Genomic DNA, 14,457 nt, shown 5'->3' on the forward strand with positions numbered 1-14,457 from the left:
CAGCAGCTAGGAGAGTCTCTCAGCTCCAACAGTGCTGGTTTCACCACTGTCACTTAATGGGGCGTAATTATTGGGATGCTCTAGTCTTGTCTTTTCTAGTCCCTGCACCTCCCACCCGCCTCTGTGATGGCCCCTGCCGGCACCTACCAGGTATGGAGGGTCTTCTCAGTGCTGACAGTTGCTTCCCCAGATTCAGAACCTGGGCTTCCAGGGAAACAGTGTGCTCAGATTTTGCACAGCAGTATTCGCCCTCGATCAGATGATCAAGGAACACATACATGCCGCAAGATGTACACTAAGGCGCATCTCCACACTCGTCGGGCATCATACCTACTAATTTAATGAGGATTACATCCTGTCCAAATTACCTAACTAGCTTCCTGACACTAATACTCAAAGACAATACATAGGTACTCGCAGACCCACGTGCACACACAATACACAGGTACACACAATACACAAGTACTAACGATACACACACACACACACACACACACACACCCACACTACTCAGAAACACTCAGGTACTCACAATACACAGGTACTACCTGACACTAATACTCAATACAGCCCATGTGCACTTGCAGCACTCATGCACTTACAATACACATATACACACACACACTACACAGGTACTAGGACCCCTGTTATAAACACCTGTTTTGAACTCTGGTTTTTAACTCACCACTTTGTCCAGTTCTACTTAATCTAAGTTTCAGCAAGCTCAAAGATGAGTAGGCTCAAAATGAGTTCTACCAAAATGTATATAGGCCTCAAGCACCTTTGACTAATTAACCACTCCCCTTAATTAGTAGGTTGAAGGAAGGAAATAAAATAAAAAAGTCTGTTTAAAAAGTGAAAGGAAAAGCCCCAAAAAGAACCGAATAATGCAACACAGCAATCGCCACCAGTCAAAAGGAAAACTTCTCCACTCAAGGTCCCTACTGTTTAGCTTCCAACTACCAAATCTGATTGATGGAGGAATCGCCTCCCTGTAATTCGAAGCACAAACAAACAATGTACAGGCTGGAAGGGTGTGAAACAGGCTGTGATTGGCAAAATCTCCCCCAAGAGACTTTGATTTTTTTGTTAAAGTGCCATCATTCAAAAATACATAAAGAGAACGTATAATGTAAATTAAACAGTGTATGTCTAAGGCAGCTAACAGAGATATTTTTGTCACCTGACCAGGATCAGATAATGATCCTTTCCCCCCCCCCCCCCAATGAGAAACGCTTTGTATCAAAAAAAAATTAATGAAATTCCAGCCAAATGGCTACATACACAGGTGAAGCATGACCTCCAAAGAAAGGGGAATTCTGCTCAGTGATTTACACACTGCTAAACAGGTGTGCCACATATTTCCTAGTTCAGCAATTGGGCTTCCCTTGTCACCACTGGACAATGAATAACCGTCATTGCACATCAAAATAACAAGGAACAATTAGCTTTGTCTGCAGCTCCACTTTGGCAACTAAATCAAAAGACCTAACATGTATTTGAACTCAGTATCAGCCGTTTATCTCTAGCCCAATTTATTTCCATACTAAGGATTACAGAGCTACCATCAAATCTATTTGTTATTTCTGTACTTTGTTTTAGCATATTTATGTGGGTTTTACTTGAGGGTCGGTTTACACAATTTCTGCATTCTGGATGATTTTCTGCATGTGTGTTTTCCCCCTTCTTTTTTCCTTTATCTCAATTAAGGACAATTGAAGATATGTGTTCTGGTGTGTGCTCCATACAGAAAAAAATGCAACATGTTCTACTTTTGTTGACTGCACTGGGACACGCTGCACTGGTGTGAGCTAGAACTATTGGAATACATGTTAAACACAGTTTCTGATGCAGAATAAAAAAAAAAAAACACTGGACTGCATCTGGTGTGAACCAGACCTTAGCATTCTTATCCCAAATAAAACACTCTTTAGAATTATTTTCCATTATTTTAATACTGGTACAAAACATTACAAAAGTCTACATGTGAACTAAAATAAATCTCTGCTCAGAATATGAAAGACTGCATGGAAACAATAGCTTAACAGTGAAAACAACAGTAAATAAAAGGAACAACCGACCGTCCTTGCTTTTCACTGCAATAGCTGGCAGAGGCATTTCATAATGTACAGAGGTGCTGCCTACTCCAGTATACGTAAAAACACCCACAATCAAGTCTGTTTAGTCTAAGGGCCATGTATAGCATTAGCCAGAATTCAGGACTAGACCTTAACTTCTGTTTTGTGAAATGATGAGATTTTCCATAGATTCCAGTGGTCCCAGAGTCTAGTAGTCCGTATATTCCTGTTATTTTTGGGATTTCTGTTACCATGCAGGTGGGCCAAATCGCCGGATCAGCGTCTCCTGGTCATCTAGATCTTTTTGGACCTTCTTTCTCATGTAGAATATGGGACAGTCTCGACTGTAATGAAAAAGCAAAAAGTTAAGGCGAGTTCTTTATATAGAAAAGCCAAAACCAAACATTTGATCAGCTGGATCCCCTGGACACTTTTTACTCCATTAGCCATAAAAATAGGATTTCTGTACTCCCTTTTTCTGAAGTTCATTGATGGACACAGCACTTAAATCTTGACCTTAGGATTATATCGCCACCTTCAGGAGAGAACTAGGCAGAATATGTTAACAGCAAAAACTGCACAGTACCTCCCATGGGGCGGTCCAATTGGCTGTAACCCCTCACACTGCATCCAGCAGCTCAGTTTGTCAAAAAGCAGTACAAACAGAAAAAGGAGGGGTGGGTGCTGTGTCCGTCAATGAACTTTAAAAAAAAAAAACGATTTTACAGTGAGTACAAAAATACTATTTTCTCTTTCGTTCATTGACTGACACAGCACTTAAATCTGGACCTTAGGGACGTACCCAAGCAGTGTAAAAAAACAAGGGGTGGGAACAGCAAACGAAAAAAAACCTCCACCCATAACAACCAGAGCTCCTCAATGGAGGAGGTGCAACCTTAAATAGCCACCTGCAAAACCTTGCGGCTGAAGGAAGCAGCCGCAGATTCACTAAATTTTACAAGGTGTGAACGGACGACCAGGTCGCCGCCTTACACACCTGGGAAACAGACGCTTGATGTCGGAAAGCCCAGGAGGCACCGATTGCCCTGGTCGAATGTGCCGTGTCAGGAAAGGGAGGCGCCTGTCCTTTTAAGGCATAAGCCTGGATCACGATCTGTCTAATCCACCGAGAAATGGTGGCCGACGAGACCGACAGGCCCTTTTTCAGACCAGTTACTGCCACAAACAGTGAGTCTGACCTCAGAAACAGAGCCGTAGCAGACAGATACACCAGCAGAGCCCGGATCACGTCCAAGGAATGCAAAGCAACCTCTTTGGGATGCGATGGCCGAGGACACAAAGATGGAAGCACAATGTCTTCATTCAGATGAAACGCTGAAACAACCTTAGAAAGAAATGAAGGCTGCGGGCATAGCACCGCCTTATCCCTGCGGAGGATCAGATAGGGAGACTTGCAAGACAAGGCCGCCAACTCAGAAACCCTCCTGGCAGATGTAATGGCCACCAGAAAGGCTACCTTCTGAGAGAGTGTCAAAAAGGGGATCTCCCTAATGTTTTCAAACGGCGGTTTCTGAAGTACCGCGAGCACCAGATTCAAATCCCACAGAGGAAGTGGTGGCCGAACCGGAGGGGCCACATGTCGAACCCCCTGCACAAACATACTCACCAATTAATGAGTCGCCAAGGGATGCTGAAAAAAGACAGCCAAGGCAGATATCTGCCCCTTTAATGGTGCTTAAGGCAAGTTTCTGATCCACTCCCTGCTACAAAAAAACAGCAAAATCATGGAAACTGCATACGTACGCGGACTCCACCCCATCTCCTCACACATAGAGATGTAGGCCTTCCATGTGCGATGATAACTCTTCGAGAAGATGACTTCCGTGCTCTCATCATAGTGGAGATTACAGAGTCCGATAGACCTCGGTCCCTTAGCACCTGACTTTCAACAGCCACGCTGTTAAAGCCAGCGACAGTAGGATGAAGTATAGGGCCTTGCGACAGAAGGTCCTCTCACATGGGTAGTCACCAAGGAACATCCGCCACCATTCGCACTAAGTCGGCGTACCAGGGTAGCCAAGGCCAATCTGGGGCAATTAGAATCAACAGAATTCCCTCGGTCTCCACTCTGCGAAGCACACAAGGGAGAAGTTTTATCTGGAAGGCATAAATCAGCCGATAATGCCCCCAAGGAGCCAACGCTTCTGCCCAGGGATCCTTGGACCTGGCCACAAACCTCATTACCTTTCCGATTGAGATGAGAGACCAGGAGATCCACATTTGGCGTGCCCCATTTCTGGCAAAGGAGTCGAAAAGCCTCCGGATGCAACGACTGAATGGGCCAGCATCTGACGACTTGGATAGTCTGTCTGCCAGTTTTCTATGGCCGATAGAGCCGGCACGCGCCGCTCTGCACACCGTAGGATACGAGTGACCTCCATCACGGCAGCCGACGCCTTCCCCCCCTGTTGGTTGACATACGCCACCGCCGTGGCGTTGTCCGACTGGATCCTGACTGGGCATCCCTGCAGCCTCTGTGACCATGTGGAGAAGCACCGCCTGATCGCCCGAAGTTCCAGCACATTGATCGGCAGGCAGGATTCTTCCTGCATCCAGCGACCCTGTGCCGACTGTACACCCCAAACTCCCCCCCAACCGTTTAGTCTGGCGTCCGCCGTGACTACCGCCCAATGAAATGGAAGGAACGACTTCCGCCACCAGATCAGGGAATCCCTGACTAGCTGGCTCACCCGAATTAAACAATCCAGAGACAACAGAGACTTGTCCCATTTGGACAGGATCTCCTTTTGCAAGACTTGAGCATACGGTACGGCCTCGAAAGTGGCCACCATGAGACTGAGGACTCGCATGCAGAAGTGCAGCGATGACCACTTGCGGGATGCCAACAGCTGCACTGCAGTTCGAAGAGTCTGCAGTTTGTCTGAAGGGAGAAAAAAACCTTGCCACTGAGGAGTCCAGAATCAAGCCCAGGTACTCCATGCGTTGAGTCGGTACCAACACAGACTTCTGGAAGTTCAAAACCCAAACAAACTCCCGGAAAATCTGATTGGCTATCACCACATCCTCGTTTAATTCTGAGGCGGAAGCAGCTCTCAGGAGGTCGTCCAGGTAGCCCACGATTGCGATTCCTCGCTGTCGCAGCAAAGCCAGAATCGGGGCAAGCACCATGGTGAAAACCCTTGTTGCCGACGCCAGGCCAAAAGGGAGAGCTACAAACTGGTAGTGCTCGTCCCCAACCGCAAACCGCAGAAACCTGATGCCTGACGCATATGGGGACATGTAAATGCGCGTTCTTGATGTCCAGGGATGCCAGAAATTCCCCTGGATGGAGTGCAGTGACCACAGAGTGAACCAATTTCTTCCTGAACCTTTTTACCTTCACAAAGGTGTTGAGGGCCTTGAGGTCCAGGATCGGACAGACCCCTCCTTCTTTGGGACTACAAACAGAATGGAGTAAAATCCCTGAAACATTTTCTGTGGCGGTACCGGTACTATCACCCCGCGCAGCAGCAGGTCCTGCACTGTCCCCAACAAGGCTTCCCTGACGAGCCGGAAGATGATGAAGGTTGTAGGGAAAAAAAAGGTTTGGCGGATAAGAAGGAAACCATCTTGTAACCTGATGGAACCCCTTTTAATACCCACTGGTCAGAAAGCAGGGAAGCCCACCGAGTCGCAAACCCGACCCGAGAATCGGGCGGGGGCAAACCTTCATGCTGTCGTGGATTTGTTGCAGGCTTGTTTGGCTTGCGAACCCAGGGATGCTTCTATCCCTCAGCAGGCCCCGGGCGGACGAAAAAAAATGCTTCCGAGTGGAAAAGGAAGGCCCAGGCCTATGGCATGGCTCCTTACCTTTTCCGGATTGCAGGAGCAACGTACTCAACGTGTCATCCAGTAAAGGCTCCAAAGAGCCTCTTTCCCTGGAAAGGCAAATCCGCCAGAGCCTTCTTAGATGTCTGGTCCGCAGACCAGCATTTTAGCCAAATCAGGCGGCATAGCACCACAGCAGATACCGAGGCTCTAGAAAGCAAGGGGGCCGTAACTAAGGCCGCATCGCAGACAGACATTCTTAAAGCGGAACTCCACCCTAAAGTAGAACTTCCACTCATCGGAACCCTCCCCCCCTCCGGTGTCACATTTGACACCTTTCAGGGGGGTGCAGATACCTGTCTAAGACAGGTATTTGCACCCACTTCCAGAAGTCCTCTCTGCGGGGATTGACTCATTTCCCGCCACCTCCCGTTGTGTTCTGGGAAACACTCGGCTCCCAGAACACAGTGGGGACAGCGCTGCGCGACTCACGCATGTGCCGCAGGGAATCAGGCAGTGAAGCTGGAACGCTTCACTTCCTGATTCCCTCACTGAGGATGGCAGTGGGGGCAGCAGATAGACGAGCGATTGCTCGTCTTCTGCTGCAGACGTCACTGGACTCCAGGACAGGTAAGTGTCCTAATATTAAAAGTCAGCAGCTGCAGTATTTGTAGCTGCTGGCTTTTAATATTTTTTTACAGTGGAGCTCCGCTTTAAGGTCCTGCACCAGCTGGTCTGCGAGTTCCACGCAGACCAGGGTTGCCTGTTGCTTTTCTAACTCACGGTGCAACAAATTTGCCCATTCAGTAAGTGTCTGGGACACCAGGTCCGTGGCTAACACTGGCCGCAATGCTGACCCCATCACTGTAACGATGGACTGTGCAACTGCCTCGGCCCTCCTATCGGCAGGGTCCCTAAAAGGCAGGGGCCCCCTCCACCGGAATTGTGGTTACTTTATTTAACCTGGATACCAGGGGGTCCACAATCAGAGATGTCCATTTTTTCAGGAAACTCTCCTCAAAGGAGTAACGCACCGCCATGCGTTTTGGGACCGAAAAAGCCAGTTGCGGGCGTTCCCATTCTTAGTAGATATATTTATCAAAAAAGGTCAGGTAAGGAAATACCTTAGCCGTGCGGACCGACTTGTGAGACCCAAAAGGGACCGACACCTCTGTAGATGCCCCCGCCGTATCCTTTATTTTTAGGGTATCCCGCACCGCTGTGATAGGCGCTCCTACAAGCGCCTTTTCCTGCGCTGACCCGGACACCGAGTCATCCTCACTGTCAAAACGGTCCTGGTCTGCATCCTCTGACACTTCAGAACAGGAGCCGGTTGCCACAGCAAGGCCAGAGTCTGAATCAGAGCTTTCCCTAGAAGATGGTGTCGGGAGGGGGCGTTTTTTACCCCCCTTGCGCCCGCATGCCGCTTCCAACCTGGCAACAAAGGACTCCAGGACCGCCGACAAAGCGTCCATAGGCACCGCAGGTGCAGGGGAACCGGTTGACAGGGATGTCTGGGGAAGCGCCTTCTGACGCCATGCTGACCCACCTCGCCCGACACCCGTTAGGGACCGCAGACCAAAGTCCACCCTCCTAGCTGCCACAGACTGAGGAAGCCCCCCGCAGGACTCACCAGCCTGACTCAGGTACTGCGCCATGCTGTCCCACCATCTGCTCTCCCTCATGAGGTGTTCTGTGTAATTTGGGCCGTTCCAGAAGGATAGCCAGCGCTAGAGGCAAAAACAAGCTGAGACTACAAGAAAATGGCCGCCCCAGCAAGAAACTGCCTGAGGATCCGAAAAGATGGCCGCCATTCTTCCTGACTAAGGCTACAGGAAAATGTCCACCAAACTTCCTGAAAAAAAAAATAAAAATACAGGAAAATGGCGCTACCACGCTGCTCCTCGCGGTGGTCTCCCACAATGTGCACACCAGAACACCTCACAAAGTTTAAAAACAGGGGAAGAGAGCAAGCGGCCCCCCAACACCCAGCAAAGCCCCCACCAGACACGGAGCCCCCGGAAGACCCCCGTACAGTCGCGCAGCGGCCGGCGCATGGGGAGGAGGGTAGGGACGAGGAGAGAGACCCCCAAAATCGACCTCCCAGGGAATGCCTAGCTGCTCCGTCCTGCCGAGACAGGTGGAACCATACTTACCCTCCTGTGGGGACTGCCGGGCGCATTCCACAGACACGGACAGCAGTAACCCAGTCATATGTGTGCCCCGGAGCATATAGCTCACCGGCCACCCCTGGATCAGACGGGGCATGTCGTGGCCGACCCAGCGTGTAGCTAGGGTCTGCTCACACTCGATGGCCGGGCTGGGGAGACTACCAGGATCTATATTATCCAGCCTGTCACCCAGCTTGTCTGTTGTAGTAGATAACAGGAATCAAAAATCTGGGAAAAACGAATCTCCAGGACCAATGGTCCCCACGTCCTTCTGCACTAGGCAGAAAAAAAAACTGAGCTGCTGGATGCAGTGAGGGGTTATAGCCAGTAGGACCGCCCCATGGTGTGCAGCTTTTTCTGTTATTAACATGTTCTGCCTAGTTCTCTCCTGAAGGTGGCGATATAGCCCTAAGGTCAAGATTTAAGTGCGGTGTCCGCCAATGAACGAAAGAGAAATGAAAATTAAGTGGCAAAAAAAATAAACAAACTCATGATTTTTTTTTTCCACTCTGTCAGAACTTTAAAGAAGGTCAAGCTGTTGAAATTGAGGCCTCTATGGTCCAAACCAAATGCATAACTAAACGTTATCATGTGCAGTAACAGGATAGTAATAAATCTTATTCGGAAACAAATTTTACACAATATCGGATATAGGAAATTCCGACAACAAAACCTTGGATTTTTTTCAGATGGAATTTTGGCTCAAACTGGTCTTGCATACACACGATCACACAAATTCCGAACTTCAAGAATGCGTTGACGTACAACACTACGACGAGCCGAGAAAAATTAAGTTCAATGATTCCAAGCATGCGTAGGATTTTTGTGATTCAGAATTGCATACAATCAGAATTTCCGACAAGAACTTTTTCTTTTGGAAAAATTAAGAACCAGCTCTCAAATTTTTATCGGAAATTCCGACAGCAAATGTCCGATGAAGCCTACACATGGTCAGAAAATCTGACCAAAGGCTCACATCGAACATCTGTCGGAAATTCTGACCATGCATAAGGCTGCTTTTAGACTGATGCGGTGCAGCTTGACTTGACCACAGGTGCAGCGTAGCTTACCCGAGTGTCTTCAGCAGGTTAGCAGAGAATGTCAATATTCCCATCGCACACTTTCCCGAATAAGGCTTAGGAGTAGTGGGTGTTGAAGCAACAACCAGCTGGAACTGCAGACATTACAGGTCAAATGCACATATTTCACCAGCACACCGAGAATCATCCAATAGTGTCCAAAAAAAAAAAAAGATTTATTACAAGCCTGACGAAGTAGTTCAATGTTTCGGAGTCATGCAGGACCTTTGTGATGCGACTGTTGCTTAATAAAAAAATGTAAACGCTATTCATGTGTGTGTGCTGGCAAATATGCCCATTTGGAGGTGGTTTAGCTGCACCTTACCATAAAGTTATATTGCATTCCACAGGTTTGGCTTTGTTTTCTAAAAACGCACCAAAAATGCAGGACATAATATAAGCTCTATAGAAAAACGCAGCTAACCTGCTCCAAACACACAGTTACACTGTGCTGCACCCATCAGTCTTAATAAAAGGTATGTATGCCCCCCTTTAGAAAATAAAGGCATGTTGTAATCCCTGTATAGTGCCACCAACCAACTTGTCAAATGGATCCATTTGTTAATTGCAATTTGCAGAGCTAAAGTTCAGTCCAAACATTATAAATCAAGTTCAGGCCATGACAAGGTTTTAAATGGCTCTAGCTTAGCAGCCCAGTTGATTAAATCTGTAAAGTTTAATAAAAGTTGCAAATGACACCCATTGAATTAGAATGTAGTGGGACCTGACATTGCCTGACAAAGCATTTGAAATCAAATAGTGTGAAGAAAACGGTTTTACATTTTCTACAGAATTTGTGTACCATGAAATATCTCCTAAATGTATATTCGAATGAGCCATTACTTCCATCCTTATATACACTTAGGAGATACGTCTTACACAAACCACACAATACAGTAAACGTGCACTGAGCGAACATGTAGGCTGCAAACTTGGCTGAGCTCTCTTTGTAAAAATCCTAGTTACCATGCCACATTATATTTTCTGTCACTGACCCAGAACGAGTATTCAAATAAGGAGATCTTACTTGCTGTATGATTGTTCAGTGACTCAAACTATTTAAGTGATAGAATGACAAATAACTACTATTTTCAGGATGTCTGCAATGGTGTAATTCCTTACTCTTATTATACCTCTGAGTACAAATATACATTAAAATTTAAAGTGGAATTGAAGTCATCAAAAGTACAGTACACTTATGTTACATGATGAGACTGAAAAAATTCATTACCCAGGTGCTTCATTTTTATTCCAGAACATAATGGTTGGTCCATATGCACATGCTATAGTGCTCTATTCAGTGCAGGGCTTTTCGATAGATCAACTTCAGTACAGCCAGGCTTGCGCATGCATGGATTGCAATTTGGCTGGTACTGGTTGAATTATGGTCCATCTATGGCTGGCTTTACTCTCCGCACATACACACCATAGACATAGGCTGGAAGGGCAGAACCTTCTTTTTACATTGTGAACAAAGTGAAAGCTATTGTCAGTTCAGTCACGATAAACCCAGCCTACATCATGTTATTGCAAAAAATATATATAATAAACATTTGCTTTGAAATACAGATTGGAAGCTTTAAAACACTTTGTCACTATTAATTATTTTAAAAGGAGAAGCAGGGCCAAAGCTTTTGTGGCCTACTACTTCTTTGCACAGGAGTGCAGTTCGTTTTGCACTCCTGTGACCCGTTTTCAGCCAACAGCAGGCTAACAGCCAACGCTGTTGGCTGACGTCACTCAGCTGGCCCAGGCACTGATCGATCTCGGCTTTACCGTCGGGAGCCAACCAGAAGCCTAGACTAGTAACAGGGCTCAACCTGTCAGCGAGCCACTGGGAGACTGAGCCAGCCCCCAATCCCTCCCCCTCCACAGCCCAGCTCTTCAGTGTGCCCTGGAGGGGCAGCGAGCCAGGGATTGACAGTCCCAGCTCTCTGCTCAGAGCGGAGGGGGAGAACTGAGTGATCAGTGGTGTTTGATCACTCGGTTGTCCGGGTAGAGGCAGGCAAGGCAGAGGCAGGCAAGGGACAGATGCAGCATCGATTTAGAGGAGTATACCGGTAATTTTTTATTTTTTTTGGAACACTAAAATTATTTTAATTCGCCATTTTGAAAACCTTTTTTAGGTCATGTGAGCAGCACAGAACCAATCAATGCTGTGCAGACAGATTTAGACATCAACAGAGTACTAGTAACTTCTCCCTGAGGACAGGAAAGACCTGGAAATCACCATGTGACCTCTAAACAGCAATGATTAAATAAGGTACTCAAATGGTTTTTAACCACTTGACATCCGGGCCTATTTTGGCACTTTTCTCCTTCATGTAAAAATCACAATTTTTTTGTATAATGTGAAAGATGATGTTACGCCGAGTAAATAGATACCTAACATGTCACACTTTAATATTGCACGCACTCATGGAATGGCGCCAAACTTCAGTACTTAATCTCCATAGGCGATGCTTTAATTTTTTTTACAGGTTACTATTTTCAAGTTACAGAGGAGGTCTAGTGCTAGAATTGTTGCACACGCTCTAACGCACGCGACGATACCTCACATGTGGGGTTTGAAGGGCGTTTACATATGTGGGTGGGATTTGCATGCAAGTTCACTTCTAAGCGCGAGCTACCGGGGACAGGGGCGTTTAAAAAAAAAAAAAAATAGTAATTTTATTTTACTTCATTTTTTAATTTTAACACTTTATTTTACATATTTTTTTTTTTGATCACTTTTATTTCCTATTACAAGGAATGTAAACATCCCTTGTAATAGGAATCACTGTGACAGGTCCTCTTTATGGAGAGATGTGGGGTCAATAAGACCCCACATCTCTCCTTCAGGCTTATAAGCATTAGATCAGTGAAAAAAATTCACCGATCTAATGCCGACAGTCGCGATTGCGGCTTTGTTTACTTCCGGGTAATGGGCGTGATGTCATAACGTCGCGCCTGGACCTCCGACGGTCATAGAGATGACTGGTGACCATCTGGTCACCAGTCATCTCTATGCTTTCCCAACGAACGCCAGCCGATTCGCTCTCCGGACTAGTTTTCTTTTTCAGATTTTATTTTTTATTTTTACCTGGTAATCCAGCCAGCAAGTTTTTCACAGCACAGACTCTCTCTACCAAAATGTATCAGTTTACATGGATGAGACAAGCCACTTATCAGTGGCAGGGGCGATTAAATGACTGGCTTTTATTTATTCATGCTAAATCTTTATCCCAAAATGGAAAAATAATTAATAAAAAAGCTGCTGTAACTGATCATAACCTGTGAGCTGGAGTTTGGCTTTAATCTCCTAAATAGTTCTAATTAATGTCTTCCTTTCCCAACAAATTTTTCACAATTTCTTTTAACCACTTCAGCCCCAGAAGGTTTTACCCCCTTAATGACCAGGCCATTTTTGTATTATAGTGCCCCAAAGGAAATGTGGATTCTAAAAGGAAAGTAAAGGTTTTCTAGGGTGTACTCATTTATGCTGAGCAGTGTGTGTGTGTGTGTGTGTGTGTGTGTGTGTGTGTGTGTGTGTGTGTGTGTGTGTGTGTGTGTGTGTGTATGTATGTATGTATGTATGTATGTATGTATATATATATATATATATATATATATGTATGTATATATATATATATATATATATATATATATATGTATATATATATATATATATACATACATATATATATACATACACACACACACACACACACACACACACACACACAGCGGGTAGTAAAATAAGTTTTGAACACATCACCATTTTTCTAGGTAAATATATTTCTAAAGGTGCTATTGACATGAAATGTTTAACCACATGTCCGTAACAACCAGTGCAATCCATGCATACAAAGAAACCAAAAACAAATAAGTTTGTAAATTGAACGACACCGAGAAAGTATTGAACACGCTAACTGAAATGTAATACTTCGTACAAAATCCTTTGTTGGTAATGACAGCTTCAAGACACCTCCTGTATGGAGAAACTAGTCGCATGCATTGCTCAGGTGTGATTTTGGCCCATTCTTCGACATAGTCTTCACATCTTGAAGGTCCCGTGGGCCTCGTCTATGAACTCTGATCTTTAGTTCTTTCCATAGATTTTCTATTGGATTCAAGTCAGGTGATTGGCTGGGCCATTCTAGCAGCTTTATTTGCTTTGAAACAAATTGAGAGTTTGCCTATCTTGGTGTTCGGGATTATTATTTTACGTAAATGTCCACCCCAGTTTCATCTTTATTATCCTGGTAGATGGCAGCAGATTTTTTTTCTTTTTTTAATCAAGAATGGCTTGGTACATTTTTCCATTCATCTTTCCTTCAACGATATAAAGTTTGCCAGTACTGTATGTGAAAAAACCCCACACCATGATGTGCCCACCTCCAAACTTCACTGTTGGTATAATGCTTGTGGGGTGATGTGCAGTGCCATCTAACCTCCAAACATTGTGCGTATTATGGCATCCATAGAGGTCTCATCTGACCAGACTATATTCTCCCAATATTTCACAGGCTTGTCTAAATGTTGTGCTGTTGCTAGCTTTAAAAAAGCTTCAACATGCTTTTTCTTCAGCAATGGAGTCTTGCGTGATGCGCGTGCATACAGGCTATGGCAGTTTAGTGCATTACTTTGCTTTCTTTGAAACAATTGTACTTGCCAATTCCAGGTCTTTGTGACCACAAGTTGTCATTGGCTCTTGTACAACTCTTCTGATAATTCTTGTCACTTCTGTCAGAAATCTTGCGAGGAGTACCTGGCAGTGGCCGGGTTACAGTGAAATTATGTTCTTTCAACTTCCAGATTATGGCCCCAACAGTGCTCATTCGAATATTCAGAAACCTTCTGTAACCAATGCGATCAATGTGTTTTGCAACAATAAGGTTGTGAAGGTCTTAAGGGAGCTTTGCTTTTACCTATCATGAGAGGTTTCTTGTGTGACACTTTGAAAATAAGACACCTTTTTATAGGCCATCAGTTGAGACTGAACCAGCGGATATTAAATTTGCAGTGCCAAGGGGCAGGGTTGTTTTCCCAATTACTGATGGATTTCAGCTGGCGTTTTGGTATTCCATGCCTTTTTGCACCTCCCTTTCTTCATTTGTTTAATACTTTTTTCCTGTGTCATTTTATTTTATTACATATAACTTAATTTCTAAACTTATTTGTATTGGTTTCTTTGTATGTATAGATTGCATGGGTTGTTACTGACATCTGATGAAAATTTCATGAACGTTAATGGCATCCCAGTCTTAGTCTGTAGGGTTCAATATTTAGTTGGCCGACCCTTTGCAGCTTCAACTCTTCTGGGAAGGCTGTCATCTAGGTTTAGGAGTGTGAATATGG

General features: G+C 45.3%; 1 protein-coding gene across 2 annotated transcripts in view; it reads right to left on the reverse strand.

Moving 5' to 3' along the window:
* Positions 1-1,936: 1,936 nt before the first annotated feature.
* The window catches only part of POLD1 (DNA polymerase delta 1, catalytic subunit), a 320,901-nt gene continuing 308,380 nt past the window's right edge, over positions 1,937-14,457 (reverse strand). For both annotated transcript variants that reach the window (XM_040327564.1, XM_040327565.1), the window contains exon 27: positions 1,937-2,422. In XM_040327564.1, the coding sequence (XP_040183498.1) occupies positions 2,326-2,422 (97 nt within the window). In that variant the 3' untranslated portion in view covers positions 1,937-2,325. The remainder of the gene's footprint in view (positions 2,423-14,457) is intronic.

The sequence above is a fragment of the Rana temporaria genome, chromosome 10, assembly GCF_905171775.1.
Source record: "Rana temporaria chromosome 10, aRanTem1.1, whole genome shotgun sequence".
Taxonomy (NCBI): domain Eukaryota; kingdom Metazoa; phylum Chordata; class Amphibia; order Anura; family Ranidae; genus Rana; species Rana temporaria.